The 19,489-nt window shown below is 39.4% G+C and overlaps 1 protein-coding gene across 1 annotated transcript in view; it reads left to right on the forward strand.

Moving 5' to 3' along the window:
• Positions 1-153: 153 nt before the first annotated feature.
• LOC128685516 (stalled ribosome sensor GCN1) overlaps positions 154-19,489 on the forward strand; it is a gene marked incomplete at its 5' end in the record, with an annotated part of 74,614 nt that continues 55,278 nt past the window's right edge. Inside the window, 2 exon segments of the mRNA XM_070080896.1 lie at positions 154-386; positions 4,780-4,960. Coding sequence (XP_069936997.1) covers positions 154-386; positions 4,780-4,960 — 414 coding nt within the window.

Raw genomic sequence — 19,489 nt, forward strand, 5'->3', positions numbered from 1 at the left:
TCGTTGACCTGGTAAGTAACAAGGAAGCTTGACTTTAACCTGCTGGAGTACAAGAGTCCTCACAAGCAATCACAGGCACATTGCAAGTGAAATAACTTTATTATTGATGCTTATCTTTACCTCAGTGGTTGACACATTTTGTCTACTGAACAGTTGACTACACCGCCTGTTAACACACAAGCTCTGTGTATTCTTGCGTCTGTGGCTGGTGACACACTGACACGACACCTGTGCAAGATACTTGTGGCCTTGCTTGGTGCCCTGAGTGATACAGCCGGCACTCCAGAGTATGATGAGGCTCTGAGCCACTGCCAGGGTGTTGTTCTTGCTGTCACTGATGAAGCTGGAGTAACAACCATTGTGGATGAACTACTACAACATTCAAAGTACGTTCATATGTAAACTTGTGTGATTGTGAACAAATTTTGTATAAAGCACATCACGTTTTTAACATCTCTTATAATTTATTTAACTGTGATGAAATGTATGTTATTTTTGTGGATATGTTCAATTCAATATTAATGAATAATAATTTATAGTACAGGTTGACCATCACTAATCTGGTGTCATCGGGACCTGTAGGGTGCCGGATTAGTGATTTTGCTGGATTACAGAGTGGTTAGGTTAGAATACACTTAACCCAACAGCTAACCATCTCATGCTACCTTTAAAATACCCCATAAATCAGTACAAGTTAATTAGCCCTTTCACTGTTGCAACCCCTGCTTGCACACTTACTCCTGGTGTCAAAGAATTTAAAAAACAAAAATGATTTTATCTTATGAAATGATAGAGAATCTTTTTCCAAAGGTAATGAAACCAAAAGTATGAAATTTGCTCTCGCAAAGTTAGCAGTCTCAGCGATATTTACGCATCAGCGATTTTGCCCACCAAACACCCTAATTTTGGCCAATTCCATTGTTCGAATCAAACAAACTCAATGCTATTTCGCTAGTATTCCTCCTATTTTGTCTATTGATTACAAGAAATCATCCGTTTACCTATTTCAGCTACCCAATGAAGTGATCAGAAATTAGTAATTTGGCCAATTTCACAAATTTCAAGAGATGCTAATTTCAAAATAGGGTCCAGAATGAACATGCAGACATTCCTGGCACTAAAATGACATTTTCTCTCCATTAGTCACATCTCCAGGCACCTTATATTATGCTTGCTTTACATTCTGAATTTTTATTCACACAAAAAATAGAAGATTTACTGTTATGCAGACTACTGCATTATTGTAACAGTATAAATAATATCAGTACATTTGTGAATGCATATTAGACCCACCAGTTGATGTGTATTGGATGCATCATGTGATTTGTTTACTCCTGAACATTGGCACAAATCTAACATTTCTGCTACTTTGAGCTCAATTTCAGGGTACTTTCCACCCTGAAACCAATCAAAATCATGTCTGTTTCTGTAATATATCTTCCATTCTATAAAATGAGATGAAAAAAATGAGAATACAACTATAAAAAACATACAAAAATACACTGCAAAGTTGCTGTTTTACACCAAAAACACGGTCGCTGTTTTTTTTTTCTCATTATTCACTGTGTGCTGCAGGATGTATGGTGTTTGCACTTCACACGAGAAGCATTTCCTTTATTCAATGGAACCGTAGCTGGGTTAAAGTGAGCAGGTTGTAACAATGACACCAACAGTGTTTATGCAGCAAGTAACAGCAGGTTGGTGAGGCAACCTGGAAATTCGAAATTATGCTAGCCGAAATTAGTGCAGGATTGGTGATGGAACCGGATTAATGGCTGATGGGTCAGTGATGGCCAACCTCTATAATTATTAAGTTAAATTAGAGCTAGTTTGTAGAGATGTGTGATTTTGTAATGCAAAGTGAACATGATAAAATCACTTTATTACTGGTATTCAATACCCAAGTGTTAAACAAAATCTCACCTGTACAGCAGGATGCTTCAGTTGAATACAGAAGCAGTTTTCAACCCTTTCACTGTTTCTTATGTAGAGCTATGTTATTAACACCAGTGTGTCTCATGTAGATCTATATTTTAAGCACATCACTCAGTAAATTTTGACCTAGACATGAAAGGATGGGTGTGTGAGGTGAGTGTTCATGGTAATAAAATAATCTTGCCTCATGCAGTGCATGATGGGTAAAGCAAACCTCTTAGCTTATATTTGGTTAAAACACCTACAGAGGTGTTTTCTAGGATAGTTTTTATGGCTTTATTGGCTGTTTCTTGGTATCTCTTGATAGAATGGAAAACACACTACTGAGTAGATATAATTTAGATTGAATGCCGGAAGTAGCTTGAAATTGATGCCAAAGTAGTGGAAATATTTGATTTTTGAGGATTTTCCTGAACAGTAAAGGACCCCTACAACCCTGGTCTATTTTATGTGTTTTTACTAGGTCTGCTTCAATTATTGGGATGCCTTAAACCATGACCAATCATTCCTGGTTATTTCATTATCCCAGAAATAGGATAAAACTTTTAATTTTTGTGATAGGTTCAAAATAGAGGGCCTGAGGATGTGATATATGAACAGACAGTAGGTTGCTTTAGTTACTGGCATACATACATTGTTTATTTTGGATTCTATTTTTAAATTTGAATTTGTTTTTGTGTAAAATTGGCCAAATTACCGACTTCTGTGGACTTTATAGGGTAATTCTGATAGTTGAATGTGCAGTTTCTTGTCTTCAATTCATAAAACTCAAGGCATATTAATGAAATAGCTAAGAATTTGGTTAATTTGAGCAATGGAATTGGCTTAACCCTTAAACTGTCCAAACAGATCTATGTTCGCATGCGTAGTGCTCCAAAAGTAGATCTACGTTTTTTTACATATTTTCAAATATAACAAAAAAAACGTAGATCAAAATTTTTTACACGTTTTCAAATGTAAAAAAAAGATCTACGTTTTTTACATACTTTCAAATGTTGAAAAAACATAGATCTATGTTTGGACAGTTTAAGGGTTAAAGTAAGACTTAAATTGGGAGAAATCTCCAATACATAAATTGCATCCAGACTGCCAACTTTGCACTTTTTTAATTATGTCACCTTCCATCATATTTCATATTTTTAGTCTTGTTAGCTTCAGAAAAAGATTCTCTACCATTTCAGGATAATTTTTTTTTAAATCCTGACAATGTCAGCCATTTTAATTTTGGGAGTCTTGAAAGTGTTAAACTGGAGAAATTCAACTGAGGAAGTCTGTTGCACAGGCCAAATATTTCATCAAAAAAGATATTCTAATGTTATACAGTGGACCCTCGACCAACGTTGGCATCGATTAACGATAAATCCGACTAGCGATACATTTTAACGCAAAAATTTTGCCTCGACTAACGCTAAAAAATTTGACCAACGCTATTTGTTCCATCCGAGACGTGTCCACTTCTGGGCAGTGTTTACAAGCCAGCCAGCCACCACGGTCGCTTCCAAGCATACAATTGGAACATTTCATATTATCACAGCCTTTTTAGTGATTGCACCTGCAAAATGAGTCACCATGGGCCCCAAGAAAGCTTGTAGTGCCAACCCTACAGCAAAAAGGGTGAGAATTACTATGGATATGAAGAAAGAGATCATTGCTAAGTATAAAAGTGGAGTGCGTGTCTCCGAGCTGGCCAGGTTGTACACAAAACCCCAATCAACCATCGCTACTATTGTGGCCAAGAAAACGGCAGTCAAGGAAGCTGTTCTTGCCAAAGGTGCAACTATGTTTTCGAAACTGAGATTGCAAGTGATAGAAGATGTTGATAGACTGTTATTGGTGTGGATAAATGAAAAACAGATAGCAGGAGATAGCATCTCTCAAGCGATCATATGTGAAAAGGCTAGGAAGTTGCATGAGGATTTAATTAGAAAAATGCCAGCAACTAGTGGTGATGTGAGTAAATTTAAGGCCAGCAAAGGTTGGTTTGAGAGATTTAAGAATCGTAGTGGCATACATAGTGTGATAAGGCATGGTGAGGCTGCCAGTTTGGACCAAAAAGCAGCTGAAAAATATGTGCAGGAATTCAAGGAGTACATAGACAGTGAAGAATTGAAACCTGAACAAGTGTTTAATTGTGACACTGACAATGTTGTGAAACACTTCAGGAATGTCATAAAGGAACGGGAGGTACAGGCCTCTATGGACAGATATGTTATACGACAGAGGTCCAGTGACTCTCAAGCTGGTCCTAGTGGCTTTAAAAGAAGAAGGGAAGTAACCCCAAAAAAGGACTTGCCACCTCAAGTCCTAATGGAAGGGGATTCCCCTTCTAAACACTAACACCATCAACACTCTCCTCTCCTCCCATCCCATCAATCATCACCAGATCTTCAATATAGGTAAGTGTCATGTAACTGTGCATGTCTTCTTCAGTTTGTGTGTATTAAAATTAATATTTCATGTGGTAAAATTTTTTTTTTTTAATACTTTTGGGTGTCTTGCACGGATTAATTTGATTTCCATTATTTCTTATGGGGAAAATTAACTCGACTAACGATAATTTTGATTAACGATGAGCTCTCAGGAACGGATTAATATCGTTGGTCGAGGGTCCACTGTATATGCATCTTATTCATTGTGATAAAATAAACTGTTTAGAGATATGCATATAATATACAAGGTTTTAACAGTGTAGTGATGTACATATAATAACTTGCTTCACTGTATAAGTTACTTTTATGAGTTATATTATTTAATTAAAATAGTTTTCTCATTAGGAGTAGCCAGATCTCATGACTATTATTTGTTGTGCTGTGTTGTAATATTGTGTTGTGTTTTCTACTTTAGGGGCAGTAACTTGGGTGTTGCTCAGGCTGCTGTAGCTTTGTTGTTAGCTTTTTGTTCCAACACCCGGGCAGACTACAGCGACTATGTACCCCAGCTTCTACGTGGCCTCATCCACCTCTTCACTCACAAAGATGAAGAAATACTCAAGACCTCATGGCTGGCATTAAATGCTGTTACTAAGGTAGGTTCAGAAGAGGACAGATTCACTTGCTGATAATTATTTGTAAAGTCTTGTACTTTATAAATATGAGGGATATGAAAAGATGATTCAACTAGAATAATTATAATTGTGGCAGGAGGGAAAGACAAGGCCATCTTCTTGACCTTCGTCAGAACATCATAATATGCAGCCATTGTAAATAATGGATAATATAGTCAGACACTTGGAAAACATGAGGAAATTTTAAAACAAACCGGTAAGATGATGATAATGTGTGTTTTGTTATATACCCTGACCACCACCTACCAAGGCTGATGAACTCTTCACATCAAAATTATGCCACCATTACTGTCGTCTTCACCGTTTTCTTTACTTTGATTCATCTGAGGAATGCCTTCATATCTTTGACATATATCATTGATGGGTTTTGAGAGTTTTCCTACAACTGCAGCCTTACTTGGGGCCAGTTTGTTATTGGTGGCCCTATGGCCCACATATCCATCACAGCCTGGTTGATCCAACACTTGGTGGAGAAGCTTAGTTTCCCTTGAAGCCTACTACATTTGTTGCTACAGCATTTTTGATGTGTAGTAGAATGTTGAATAGTTTGGGCCCAAGGATGTTCATACAGTGTTCTCTTTATGCTTACAGCACCCCAGATTTTCATAAGGCAGTAGGTAAAATGAAAGGGGGTAAGGCAGCCGGGATTGATTGGATAAAGATAGAAATGTTAAAAGCAGGTGGGGGTATAGTTTTGGAGTGGTTGGTGCAATTATTTAATAAATGTATGGAAGAGGGTAAGGTACCTAGGGATTGGCAGAGAGCATGCATAGTTCCTTTGTATAAAGGCAAAGGGGACAAAAGAGAGTGCAAAAATTATAGGGGGATAAGTCTGTTGAGTATACCTGGTAAAGTGTATGGTAGAGTTATTATTGAAAGAATTAAGAGTAAGACTGAGAATAGGATAGCAGATGAACAAGGAGGCTTTAGGAAAGGTAGGGGGTGTGTGGACCAGGTGTTTACAGTGAAACATATAAGTGAACAGTATTTAGATAAGGCTAAAGAGGTCTTTGTGGCATTTATGGATTTGGAAAAGGCGTATGACAGGGTGGATAGGGGGGCAATGTGGCAGATGTTGCAGGTGTATGGTGTAGGAGGTAGGTTACTGAAAGCAGTGAAGAGTTTTTATGAGGATAGTGAGGCTCAAGTTAGAGTACATAGGAAAGAGGGAAATTATTTCCCAGTAAAAGTAGGCCTTAGACAAGGATGTGTGATGTCACCGTGGTTGTTTAATATATTTATAGATGGGGTTGTAAGAGAAGTAAATGCGAGGGTCTTGACAATAGGCGTGGAGTTAAAAGATAAAGAATCACACATAAAGTGGGAGTTGTCACAGTTGCTCTTTGCTGATGACACTGTGCTCTTGGGAGATTCTGAAGAGAAGTTGCAGAGATTGGTGGATGAATTTGGTAGGGTGTGCAAAAGAAGAAAATTAAAAGTGAATACAGGAAAGAGTAATGTTATGAGGATAACAAAAATATTAGGTGATGAAAGATTGGATATCAGATTGGAGGGAGAGAGTATGGAGGAGGTGAATGTATTCAGATATTTGGGAGTGGACGTGTCAGCAGATGGGTCTATGAAGGATGAGGTGAATCATAGAATTGATGAGGGGAAAAGGGTGAGTGGTGCACTTAGGAGTCTGTGGAGACAAAGAACTTTGTCTTTGGAGGCAAAGAGGGGAATGTATGAGAGTATAGTTTTACCAACACTCTTATATGGGTGTGAAGCATGGGTGATGAATGTTGCAGCAAGGAGAAGGCTGGAGGCAGTGGAGATGTCATGTCTGAGGGCAATGTGTGGTGTGAATATAATGCAGAGAATTCGTAGTTTGGAAGTTAGGAGGAGGTGCGGGATTACCAAAACTGTCGTCCAGAGGGCTGAGGAAGGGTTGTTGAAGTGGTTCGGACATGTAGAGAGAATGGAGCGAAACAGAATGACTTCAAGAGTGTATCAGTCTGTAGTGGAAGGAAGGCGGGGTAGGGGTCGGCCTAGGAAAGGTTGGAGGGAGGGGGTAAAGGAGGTTTTGTGTGCGAGGGGCTTGGACTTCCAGCAGGCGTGCGTGAGCGTGTTTGATAGGAGTGAATGGAGACGAATGGTTTTTAATACTTGACGTGCTGTTGGAGTGTGAGCAAAGTAACATTTATGAAGGGGTTCAGGGAAACCGGCAGGCCAGACTTGAGTCCTGGAGATGGGAAGTACAGTGCCTGCACTCTGAAGGAGGGGTGTTAATGTTGCAGTTTAAAAACTAGTGTAAAGCCCCCTTCTGGCAAGACAGTGATGGAGTGAATGATGGTGAAAGTTTTTCTTTTTCGGGCCACCCTGCCTTGGTGGAAATCGGCCAGTGTGATGATAATAATAATATTTTAAATTTTATCCTCTCTCTCTCATTGCATTGCTATAGTAGTGTGGAGGTTTGAGACTAATTCCTCAAGTACCTTCCAGGCATAAATTATCAGGTATCCCTCTTTCTGCTCCAGTGAGTATTTATTTTATACTTTGATGCAGTAATTTAAATGCTTTATTGGTTCTTAATGGGTTATTAATGATCTCGGTATCTGTTCTAGCTCAGTTCTCTCTCCTTCCTTGAATGTAACCATCAACACTGAATAAGAGTCTAAGTGAGAGAGTAGAGATGATTTGAATAGTGTCACTATTGGCACAATTTCCCCTATTTTGAAAGTTCTCATTATCCACCCCATCATTTTCCTGGCTTACATGACATATGCCTTCTTGTGTTCTTTAAAGAAAGGTCATTTGACATTATTACACCTAGTTCTTTCACATGTTCCTTTCACTCTGTTTGGTGATCTTATATTTTGTATACAGTGTCCCTTATAAGTTCCTCATTCTTTCCATACCTACTCATTTGTATTTTTTCACCGTTGAAAGTTATGTTATTCTCCACTGCCCACTGGTAAACTTTTTTTATATCTTATTGCAATTTTTCTTTGTCTGATGCCAAAGCTATTTCCATCCTTGTTTTAGTATTCTTCTTTCAACAAACTGGCCACATCCCACTGGAGCAGGGTGGCCCAAAAAGAAAACAAAAATTTATCTTTTTAATGTATACAGAAGGGGTTACTAGCCCCCTTGCTCCCGGCATGTTAGTCGCCTCTTACAAATAACAAAAAAAGGCACAATACTGTGACTGGAACGATACACAAATAACCCGCACATAAAAGAGAGAAGCTTACGATGATGTTTCGGTCCGACTTGGACCATTTACAAAGTCACTTTGTAAATTTGTGACTTTGTAAATGGTCCAAGTCGGACCGAAATGCCGTCGTAAGCTTCTCTCTTTTATGTGTGGGTTATTTGTGTATTGCCTCTTACAGTATGCATGGCTTATGAAGGAAGAATTCTGTTCCACATACCCATGGAGATAAGAGGAAATAAACAAGAACAAGAATTAGTAAGAAAATGGAAGAAGACCCAGAGGGGTGTGTGTGTGTGTATTAGGGATATAACTTTTTTACAACATGATATTCCTGTACCTTAATCAGATGAACGTTTACCTAAAAGCAAAGAAACGACCTTTCATATCAATATCTTTTAACGAAAACAAATAACTTGAATGCATGTTGAATGTAATATTAATAACAAATGAAACAGCTTACAGAATCATTGTTATCATGTTCGTACATATATTACTACTTATTGCTTAGAATAAACCGAAGTTGCAGTTTTTTGTTTACCCAGGCAGCATACAGTTCCTGCATAACTTTGATTGCACATTCAGCACACTGATTACTTCTTGTTATACTGAGTGTGGACAGCTCATGCTTCCAGTGATTTTTCAATTAGTTCAGTGCTTTTTTTGTAATGTTTCATTATTTCTGACAAATTCTTGAAGTCATTTTCATCGTACATCTGACCAGTAAACCAATAATCAGCCCAGGTGTATGAAATGAATCTGCATATCTTCTCCAAAGTCTTCCGTCTTGTAGGTATAAGAATGAATGCTAGAATGGCTCTTGAATTCCACCTCGCAGTGCTGATGTTTGGAGTTTTCTGAATGTTAATCAAAGGAAAATGCCCTTTTTCTTCAAAGAATCTAATCACTTGTGTTAAATAGTACAAAAACTTCATATCTCTCCATCCTGATTTATGGAGGATCTCTTCTGTTCCATTAATAAACTGTGCCTTTAGTTCCTCATAATTCTTCACTCGATGCATGATCGTAAGATGTTGATGCTGAAGCTGATTTAGCGGACAGTTTGTCTTTTAGAAAGATGAATAGTTTTTTCACTTGCAACTTGACCTGTAGAGTACCCCACTCCTCCTTTGCTTTCCACTTGAAGCTGGTACTGCAGTTTGTCTTCAGAGGATAACCATTGGCCATTTACTTTTGTGATATCAAAAACTTCATTCAGGTCATCATATTTTCCCCTCCTGACACATTCATCATAAAGTCTTCATCACCTTGTCAAGCTTTGCTTGTATTACTTGATCTGACACATGTGGAAAATTCACCTTAATCCTTAACTTCTTTGGAAATTTTCACTATTTGCTCCTTTCTTCCTTTGATTTCTATTCCAAGAAATTGGTACAATCCAATGATTTGGGTTTGGAGAGGTACTCTCCATTTTTCCCACCAAATTATTGGTCCAGATATCTTTGTCCTTCTTTGTGGTAGTACAGTGGTACCTCGTATTTCAAACAGCTCCCAACTCAAACAGTTATGTAAGTTGAAGAGTTGAGACACTTATGCAACATGGGAAACTTTACTGAAGAAACGTTTTGCCACACAGTGGCTTCATCAGTCCAATACAAAGCAGGAAGGTATAAGGAGAGGAGGAGTTTGAGGTAATCAGTCCCTCAGCCTGGAATCAATGTGTTCAGTCCATTGCTTTCGTAGGAAGTTCAGCACAGGGCCAGACAGATGGCTTATATACTGCAGTCAGGTGAGTCGAAGCAAGAGGAGGAAGGATTACAGTGGGACCATCCACTAGTGTAAGTAGATCTTCATCCAAATGTTGGACAAGAGTTGAAGAATTCTTTGTATCAAGTTCCCATGATGTTTTCTAAACCATTCATCACATCTGTCAGACACTGTAACATCATGGGATCTTGATACAAAGAATTTTTCAACTCTTATTCAACACTGGGACGAAGACCTACTTAAACTAGTTGCAGGTCCCACTGTGATTCCGCCTCTTCCTGCTTCGACTCACCTGACTGCAGTATATAAGCCATCTGTGGCAAGAGTGATGGACTGAACACATTGACTCCAGGCTGAGGGACTGATTATCTCAAACTCCTCCTCTCCTTATTCCTTCCTGTTTTGTACTGGACTGATGAAGCCACTGTCTGGTAAACGCTTCTTCAATAAAGATTCCCATGTGTTACATAAGTGTCTCAATTCTTCAACTTGTTGGTTTTCTAAATCATTCATCACAATTATGTAAGTGTATTTTTGTAAGTGCTTTTGTAAGTGTATTTTTGGGGGTCTGAAATGGACTAATCTAATTTTCATCATTCCTTAAGGGAACAAATTTGTTCGGTAACGGCACTTGAACAGCCTTCTGGAATGATTTATGGCCAAAATTCAAGGTACCACTGTATCACTTTTCTTGTGTGACATTATAATTAATTCTGAATTTCTGAAACAGATATGACGACAGTAAGTTGATTTGTTTGCTCATAAAGCTTTTTATGTATGCCAGGATTTCGATTGTTTTACAAACTTCTATACCACTTCATAAATTTCTTAACATTTCTGAAAACTGTAAAAGTTTTCAGTGACATGAATGTCCAATAATGACAAAACCCTCACTGTTAGGCTGTACCTGTAAATGTATTGTCTGACAAGCGGTGCTCACTGATACACTCCTCTGTGAAATATCATGAGAAAATGATGACAACAATAGTAGACACCAGTACAGTGGACCCCTGGTTTACGATCAGCTCCCAATGCGACCCATTATGTAAGTGTATTTATGTAAGTGCGTTTGTATTTGTATGTTTGGGGGTCTGAAATGGACTAATCTAATTCACAATATTCCTTATGGGAACAAATTCGGTCAGTACTGGCACCTGAACATACTTCTGGAATGAAATAATATCGTAAACCGGGGGTCCACTGTATATAGAGTTGCCAGTTAGTAATTTTCTGAGTTGCTACTTATGAGTAGTAATGCAGGTATATGGTGATTCATAGTTTTTATTTAAGGGGTGACTTTTTTTGAAAACTGAGAGGAATTAGGGACTTTTCCATTGTTTTTAAACAAAAGTTCAGCGATTTATGACACATAAGATGTTTTATTTGGAAAAAAAAGTAAAAAAGTTATAACCCTAGTACAGTAGGGCCCCACTTATACGGCGGGTTAGGTTCCAGGCTGTCGCCGGAAAGCAGACATCGCCGGAAAGCAGAACTCCATTTTTTCCATTTATAAATGCATGTAAATGCCAGGCAACAAGTTTACACTAAATTATATTAAGTTAGTAATAGAACTAGGCATTAAAAACACACAAAGTAAAATACATTCACAGTAAATTCATTACTTACTTTAAAGTATTTGTAATCTTAATGTAGGGAGAGAGGTGAGTAGTACTTGTAGGAAGTCAGGTGCAGGTAGCCCAGGTGTAGGTAGCCCTGGCTCCCCATCTCATACTTAATATATGATGTTTAAAACATCCCAGAGAGGTAAAATACACATACAGTACACTCATTATTTACCTTAAAATATGTGTAGTCTTAATATAGGAAGAGAGGTGAGTAGTATTTATTTGTAGGAAGTCAGTGTAGGTAGCCGGTAGGTGTAGCCCGCCTGGGCTACACCTACCGGCTACCTACACTGGCCCAGAGCCATATTATTAACATCGACATACCTTGCTCACTGAATTTAATCATTTCTAACAACTACCTTGAGATGCCATCATAAATGAAGGTAGAAGTAATGAATAATTCATGCCTAAAATTGTAAACAAAAGCGGAGTTTTCTCTGATGCCTGAGCAGAGAAAACGTAATGTTGTCCCTTCACCCGGCTACCACACGGCTCCACAAGTATTATTATCAGATCACACATAAAATATGCAATAAATGCCAGACAACAGGTTTACACTAACTTACATTAAGTTAGCAATAGAAATAGGCATTAAAAACACAATAAAAGGTATGATACACACAGAGTACACTTATTACTTACCTTAAAATATTAATATTAATGTGTGAGAGGTGAGTGGCAGGGTGTTTATAGAATAAAATCAGAATGGCACACCATCATCCTCTAACTTGGCACTTAAAGCAAGAGGCTTACGACTTCTCTTTTTATCACAGCTAACCTTAGGCGCCATCGTCAATGAGAGCCAACTAGTTAACGAAAAAGAGTAAACGAGAGAGAGAACAAGATACAGAGTTCACACAATGTAAGAATACAAACTAAATAGGTAGTGGGTGATCACTTGGTCAGGCGAAATAAATGCGTATTAATGTGTGTCTACTTTTAGTTCCTTCACATATGTTTGTAAGAGTTTGTAAAACTTTTGCCTCAATATTTTTTTATAATAATAATAATTACCTCGCAGTGCAAATACTCTCACATTGTGTACAAGTTGTACAAGTTAGTACAGAATAAACAAACAGCAACACACCATTTTTTGAGTGAATGAAGATAATAATAATAATAATAATAATAATATTATTATTATTATAATAAGCACTAAACCCACAAGGGTCGTGAATTGCTATATATAGAGTAAAGACATACGAAAAGAATATTTTTCTACAGTTATCCCCCAGTTTGACTAGAGAAAACGTAATTCTTCCGACACTCCCTACACAGCTGCTTTGTAAACAAATCTTATATTTACATCAATTTTTATTCTGTGAGTGTATGTATCATGTTTATGTGCTATATAAAGGGTTTCATATATAATTTTGAGGAAAATATCATAGATGGATTAATGAAAATGCCTATATTGATGTAAAGACATTTAGTGTGCCCAAGAGTGATTATTATTACGTAGTATTGGCGTCATGGATAGAGAGAGACTTAGTGATTTTAATGTATACCTGCACACCAGCACAGTGTGTAAGTATATTTAGGTACAGGTACACATAAGTGTAATTATCAAAGTACATATAAAATATGCAGTAACTTTAAAACACTTGAAATTTTGGAAAGTTTCCTGACATAATAGATGTCACGGAAAATGTAAACAAACCGGGTGGGGGCGCTGTATTTGAAAGACAGCTTGCCGTTTAGCAAATTTTGGTCATAATTTGACATCGCCGTATTAGCAGAACGCTGTAAGGCAAAACGCCGTAAAGTGGGGCCTTACTGTATGTATATACACTTGTATATACATGTGTAGTGTGACCCAAGCGTAAGTAGAAGTAGCAAGACATACCTGAAATCTTTCATATTTATGAGACAGAAAAAAGACAACAGTAATCCTACCATCATGTAAAATAATTGCAGGCTTCTGTTTTACACTCTCATGGCAGGACGGTAGTACTTCCCTGGGCATCTGCTGTCTGCCAACCTATTATCTGGAAATAATTATACAAAATTGGATAAGAAACAGTAAAGGTGCCAGGACCATGCCTTGGGGTACCGAGATTTTTACTTTGCTAGTACAGTGGACCCTCAGCTAATGATATTAATCCGTTCCTGAGAGCTCATCATTAGATGAAATTATCGTTAGCTGAATTAATTTTCCCTATAAGAAATAATGGAAGTCAAATTAATCCATTCCTGACACCCTAAATTATGAAAAAAAAAAAAAAAATTACCACATGAAATATACATTTTCCTACACACAAAAAGAAGACATGCACAGTTACTACTGTACTAAACAAAGAATACATGACACTTACCTTTATTGAAGATGTGAGGGCTTGAGGTAGCAAGTCCTTTTCCAGGGTTACTTCCTTTCTTCTTTTAATGCCACAAGGACCAGCTTGAGAGTCGCTGAACCTCTGTTGCACAACAAATCTGTCCATAGAGCTCTGTACCTCGCGTTCCTTTAAGATTTGCCTAAAACGGGCCACAACATTGTCATTGTAACAGTCACTAGCACGGCTTACAATAGCTGTGTTAGGGTGATTTTCATCCATAAAGGTTTGCAGTTCAACCCACTTTGTACACATTTCCTTAATCTTTGAAGTAGGCAACTTCTTCAATTTCTCTCTCCCCTCCTCTGAAGCAGTTCCCCCAGGTCTGGCCTCTTGCTGTTGCAGATGCTCTTCCATCACATCAGTGGTTAGTTCTTCATTGTTCTCCTCCACCAACTCTTCTACATCCTCCCCACTAACCTCCAGCCCCAAGGACTTCCCCAATGCCACAATAGATTCCACAACTGACATAGGCATCTCAGGGTTATACCCAAACCCTTCAAAATCCCTCTTCTACACATTCTGGCTACAATTTCCTCCAAGCAGAGTTCAAGGCCTCTTAGTCACTCCCTCCCAAGCCTTACCTATAAGGTTTATGCAACTGAGGATACTAAAGTGATCTTTCCAAAACTCTCTTAGGGTCAGTCAAGTGTCTGAGGTCACTTTAAAGTACTTTTGAAACATAGCTTTTGTGTAGAGTTTTTTGAAGTTTGAAATGACCTGCTGGTCCATGAGCTGCAGGAGAGGAGTTGTATTAGGAGGCAAAAACTTCATTTTGATATAGCTCACTTCTCCAGAAATTCGCTCTACCAAGTCTGAAGGATGACCAGGAGCATTGTCTAATACCAGGAGGCACTTAAGGTCCAATTTCTTTTCCATTAGGGAATTTTTCACAGTGGTGGCAAATGCATGGTGTAACCAGTCATAGAAAAAGCCCCTAGTGATCCATGCCTTACTGCTTGCCCTCCACAGCACACACAAATTAGCCTTGAGGACATTCTTTTTCCTGAACGCTCTGGGAGTTTCAGAGTGATACACCAATAAAGGCTTCACTTTGCAGTCACCACTAGCATTACCACACAACAAAAGAGGAAGCCTGTCTTTCATAGGCTTATGTCCTGGGAGTGCCTTTTCCTCCTGAGTAATGTAGGTTCTTTTTTGGCATTTTCTTCCAAAACAGGCCTGTTTTGTCACCTGATGTTGCTATATAAGCGTCAGGCACCTTGCTTCTGCTTCAGAATCTCCACGACTATGGTGCTCTTCGCACCTACTGCTAGGTTGAGGGACTGATTACCTCATCTTCTGTACATAGTTCTCCTGTCTTCAAGTTATGTCCTGGAATTTGTATTGATAAAGCCATTGGATGGCAAAACATCTACAATAAAGATACCCAGATGTTGCACATGTGTCTCAATTTCACTTCACAATTAAACACTTGTTGGGGTTTCAATCCTTCAGCCTCTATGTACTCCTTGAATTCCTGCACATGTTTTTCAGCCGCTTTTTGGTCCAAACTGGCAGTCTCGCCATGCCTTATCACACTATGTATGCCTCTGCGATTCTTAAATCACAGTGGCATACAACCTTTGCTGGCCTTAAATTCACTCACATCACCACTAGTTGGAGGCATTTTTTTAATTATATCATCATGCAACTTCCTAGCCTTTTCACATATGATCACTTGAGAGATGTTATCTCCTGATATGATTTTCATTTATCCACACCAATAACAGTCTCTCAACATCTTTGAGTACTTGTGATCTCTGTTTCGAAAACAAACTTGCACCTTTTGCAAGAACAACTTTCTTGATTGCCGTTTTGTTGGCCAAGATAGTAGCGGTGGTTGATTGAGGTTTGGTATACAACCTGGCCAGCTCCGAGACACACACTCCACTTTCGTACTTTGCAATTATCTCATTCTTCATTTCCATACTAATTCTCACCCTTTTTACCACAGGGTTGGCACTAGAAGCTTTCTTGGGGCCCATGGGGACTTACTTTGCAGTTACAAGCACTAAAAACACTGTGATAATATGAAATGTACCGAATGTATGCGTAGATGCGACCGCACTGGCTGGCTTGTAAACAATGGCACACACGGGGCAGCTGAGGTGCGCTCAGGCCACACGTGGATGCGTACTGGACAAATCACGTTGGGCGAGTTTTTTATCGTTAGCCAGGCCAAAATTTTTTCACTCAAATGCTTCGTTGGGTGGATTTAACATTATGCGATGTGTTCGTTAGCCGAGGGTCCACTGTACTGGATTTTGCCCTGTTTACTACTACAGCCTCTCCTCACATAGCGACATACTCATTTACCAATGCCCCAGACTTACAGCGGGGGCTCTAACCAGTATTTATGCCTAAATAATGTATATTAGACCTGATTTTCTTTATTCTGTTTATTTCAATATACAGTGGACCCCCGCATAGTGACTTTAATCCGTGCAAGAGGGCTCATTGTTATGCGAAATGATCGGTATGCGAATGAATTTTCCCCATAAGAAATAATGGAAATCAAATTAATCCGTGCAAGACACCCAAAAGTATGAAAAAAAAAATTTTACCACATGAAATATACATTTTCCTACACACAAAGAGAAGGATACATGCACAATAGTAGAGTAGTACATGCACAATATATATTGTGCATGTACTACTCTACTAAATGAAGAATAAATGACACTTACCTTTATTGAAGATGCAGCAATGACTGATGAGACACTGTCCTGGGAGTGCCTTTTCCTCCTGAGTACTGTAGGTCCTGTTTGGCATTTTCTTCCAGAACAGGCCTTATCACACTGTGTATGCCACTACGATTCTTAAGTCTCTCAAACCAACCTTTGCTGGCTTTAAATTCACCAATATGAGCACTAGTTCCAGGCATTTTTCCCTGTTCACCTGGGTGTTAGTCGACTGGTGTGGGTTGCATCCTGGGAGACAAGATTAAGGACCCCAATGGAAATAAGTTAGACAGTCTTCGATGACACTGAATTTTTTGGGTTATCCTGGGTGGCAAATCCTCTGGGGTTAATTGTTTCTTGGTATTCTCAATAAGCCACACCAACAACGGTGCTACAGCAGCAGCAGCAGCAGCTGACAGTGATACAGCAGCAGCAGACGATGCTACAGCAGCAGCAGACGGTACTACAGCAGCAGCAGCAGCAGCTGATGGTGGTACAGCAGCAGCAGCAGCTGATGGTGCTACAGCAGCAGCAGCAGCTGACAGTGCTACAGCAGCAGCAGACGATGCTACAGCAGCAGGAGACGGTACTACAGCAGCAGCTGATGGTGGTACAGCAGCAGCAGCAGCTGACAGTGCAGCAGCAGCAGCAGCAGCTGAGGGTGGTACAGCAGCAGCAGCAGCTGTACCACCAATAGTAGCGATGGTTGATTGGGGTTTATTATACAACCTGGCCAGCTCGGAGACACGCACTCCACTTTCATACTTATCAATGATCTTTTTCTTCATCTCTATAGTAATTCTCACCCTTATTGCTGTAGGGTTGGCACTAGAAGCTTTCTTGGGGCCCATGGCCACTTATTTTGCAGATAAAATCACCAAAAACACTGTAATAATACGAAATGTTCCGATTGTATGCTTGGATGTTACCGCGGAGGCTGGCTGGTAAACAATGCCACCGGCGGCACATGTGAGGCTGGCTAAGGGCGCACATTGGACGCGTCTCGGACGAAGAGCGGTGAGCGGGTTTTTGAGCAGTATGTGAGGCAAAATTTTTGCGATAAAAGCGAGCGGTATGCGGATTGAACGTTATGTGATGCGTACGGTATGCGGGGGTCCACTGTACAACCAAAACAGTGAAAGGGTTAATAACCCTACCATACATTTTACCTGGAATACTCAGTAGGCTTATTCCCATATAATTTTTACTCTCTCTTTTGTCCTCCTTCCCTTAATGTAAAGGAACTATGCATGCTCTCTGCTAGTCCCTAGGTACCTTTTCCCATTTAATACATTTACTGAACAAAAGAACCAACCACTCCAAAGCTATATCCTCGCCTGCTTTTATTTTTTTTTTCAACAAACCGTCCATATCCCACCGAGGCAGGGTGACCTAAAAAGAAAAAAGCAGTTTCTCTTTTTTAAAATTAGTAATGTATACAGAATGGATTACTAGCCCCTTGCTTCTGGTTTTTAGTCGTCTCTTACGACAAATATGGCTGATGGAGGAAGAATTCTGTTCCATTTTTCCATGGAGATAAGAAATAAACAAGAACAAGAAATAGTAAGAAAATAGAAGAAAACCCTTCTGGGTATATATATACACACCCCAGAGGGGTGTGTGGAACCTCGTCTTTCGGCCGTAATCTGTTCCAGAAGGTCAGCCTAAATACAAACATAGCTTTTGTGTACAGTTTCTTGAAGTTGGAAATGACGTGCTGGTCCATGGGCTGCAGGAGAGGAGTGGTATTAGGAGGCAAAAACTTAACCTTAATAAAGCTCATGTCCCCAGAAAGTCGCTCTGCCAAGTCTGTAGGATGACCAGGGGCATTGTCTAATACCAGGAGGCACTTAAGGTCTAATTTCTTCTCAATTAGGTAATTTTTAACATTGGGGGCAAATGCATGGTATAACCAGTCATAGAAAAAGTCCCTAGTGACCCATGCCTTACTGTTTGCCCTCCACAGCACACACAAATTAGCCTTGAGGATATTCTTTTGCCTGAACGCTCTGGGAGTTTCTGAGTGATACACCAATAAAGGCTTCACTTTGCAATCACCACTAGCATTGGCACACATCAACAGAGTAAGCCTGTCTTTCATAGGCTTATGTCCTGGGAGTGCCTTTTCCTCCTTAGTAATGTAGGTCCTGCTTGGCAATTTCTTCCAAAACAGGCCTGTTTCGTTGCAATTAAACACTTGTTCAGGTTTTAAGTCTTCACTGTCTATGTAATCCTTGAATTCTTTCACATATTTTTCAGCTGCTTTTTGGTCTGAACTGGCAGCCTCACCATGCCTTACCACACTGTGTATGCCACTACGATTCTTAAATCTTTCAAACCAACCTTTGCTGGCCTTAAGTTCACTCACATCACCACTAGTTGCAGGCAATTTCTTTACCAAATCGTCATGCAACTGCCTAGCCTTTTCACAAATGATCGCTTGAGAGATGCTATCTCGTGCTATCTGTTTTTCATTTATCCACACCAATAACAGTCTCTCAACATTTTCTAACACTTGCGGTCGCTGTTTCATAATCACAGTTGCACCTTTTGCAAGAACAGCTTCCTAGATTTCCGCTTTCCTGCTCATTATAGTAGAGATGGTTGATTGGGGTTTACTATACAACCTGACCAGCTCCGACACACGCACTCCACTTTCGTACTTTGCAATTATCTCTTTCTTCATTTCAATAGTCATTAGCACCCTTGGTCTGGAAGGGTTGGCACTAGAAGCTTTTTTGGGGCCCATGGTGACTTATTTTGTAGAAACAAGCACCAAAAATTGTGATAATATGGATAATATGGAGTGTACCGAATGTATCCTTAGATGCGTGCACACTGGCTGGCTTGTAAACACTGGCACACACGGGGCAGTTCAGGCCACACGTGGACACGTCTTGTACGAATCGTATCGCATACTGGGTTTTGTAACGGGAAGCGAGGCAAATTTTTTTCAATCAAAT

This window comes from Cherax quadricarinatus, unplaced genomic scaffold (assembly GCF_038502225.1).
Source record: "Cherax quadricarinatus isolate ZL_2023a unplaced genomic scaffold, ASM3850222v1 Contig1202, whole genome shotgun sequence".
Classification (NCBI taxonomy): Eukaryota; Metazoa; Arthropoda; class Malacostraca; order Decapoda; family Parastacidae; genus Cherax; species Cherax quadricarinatus.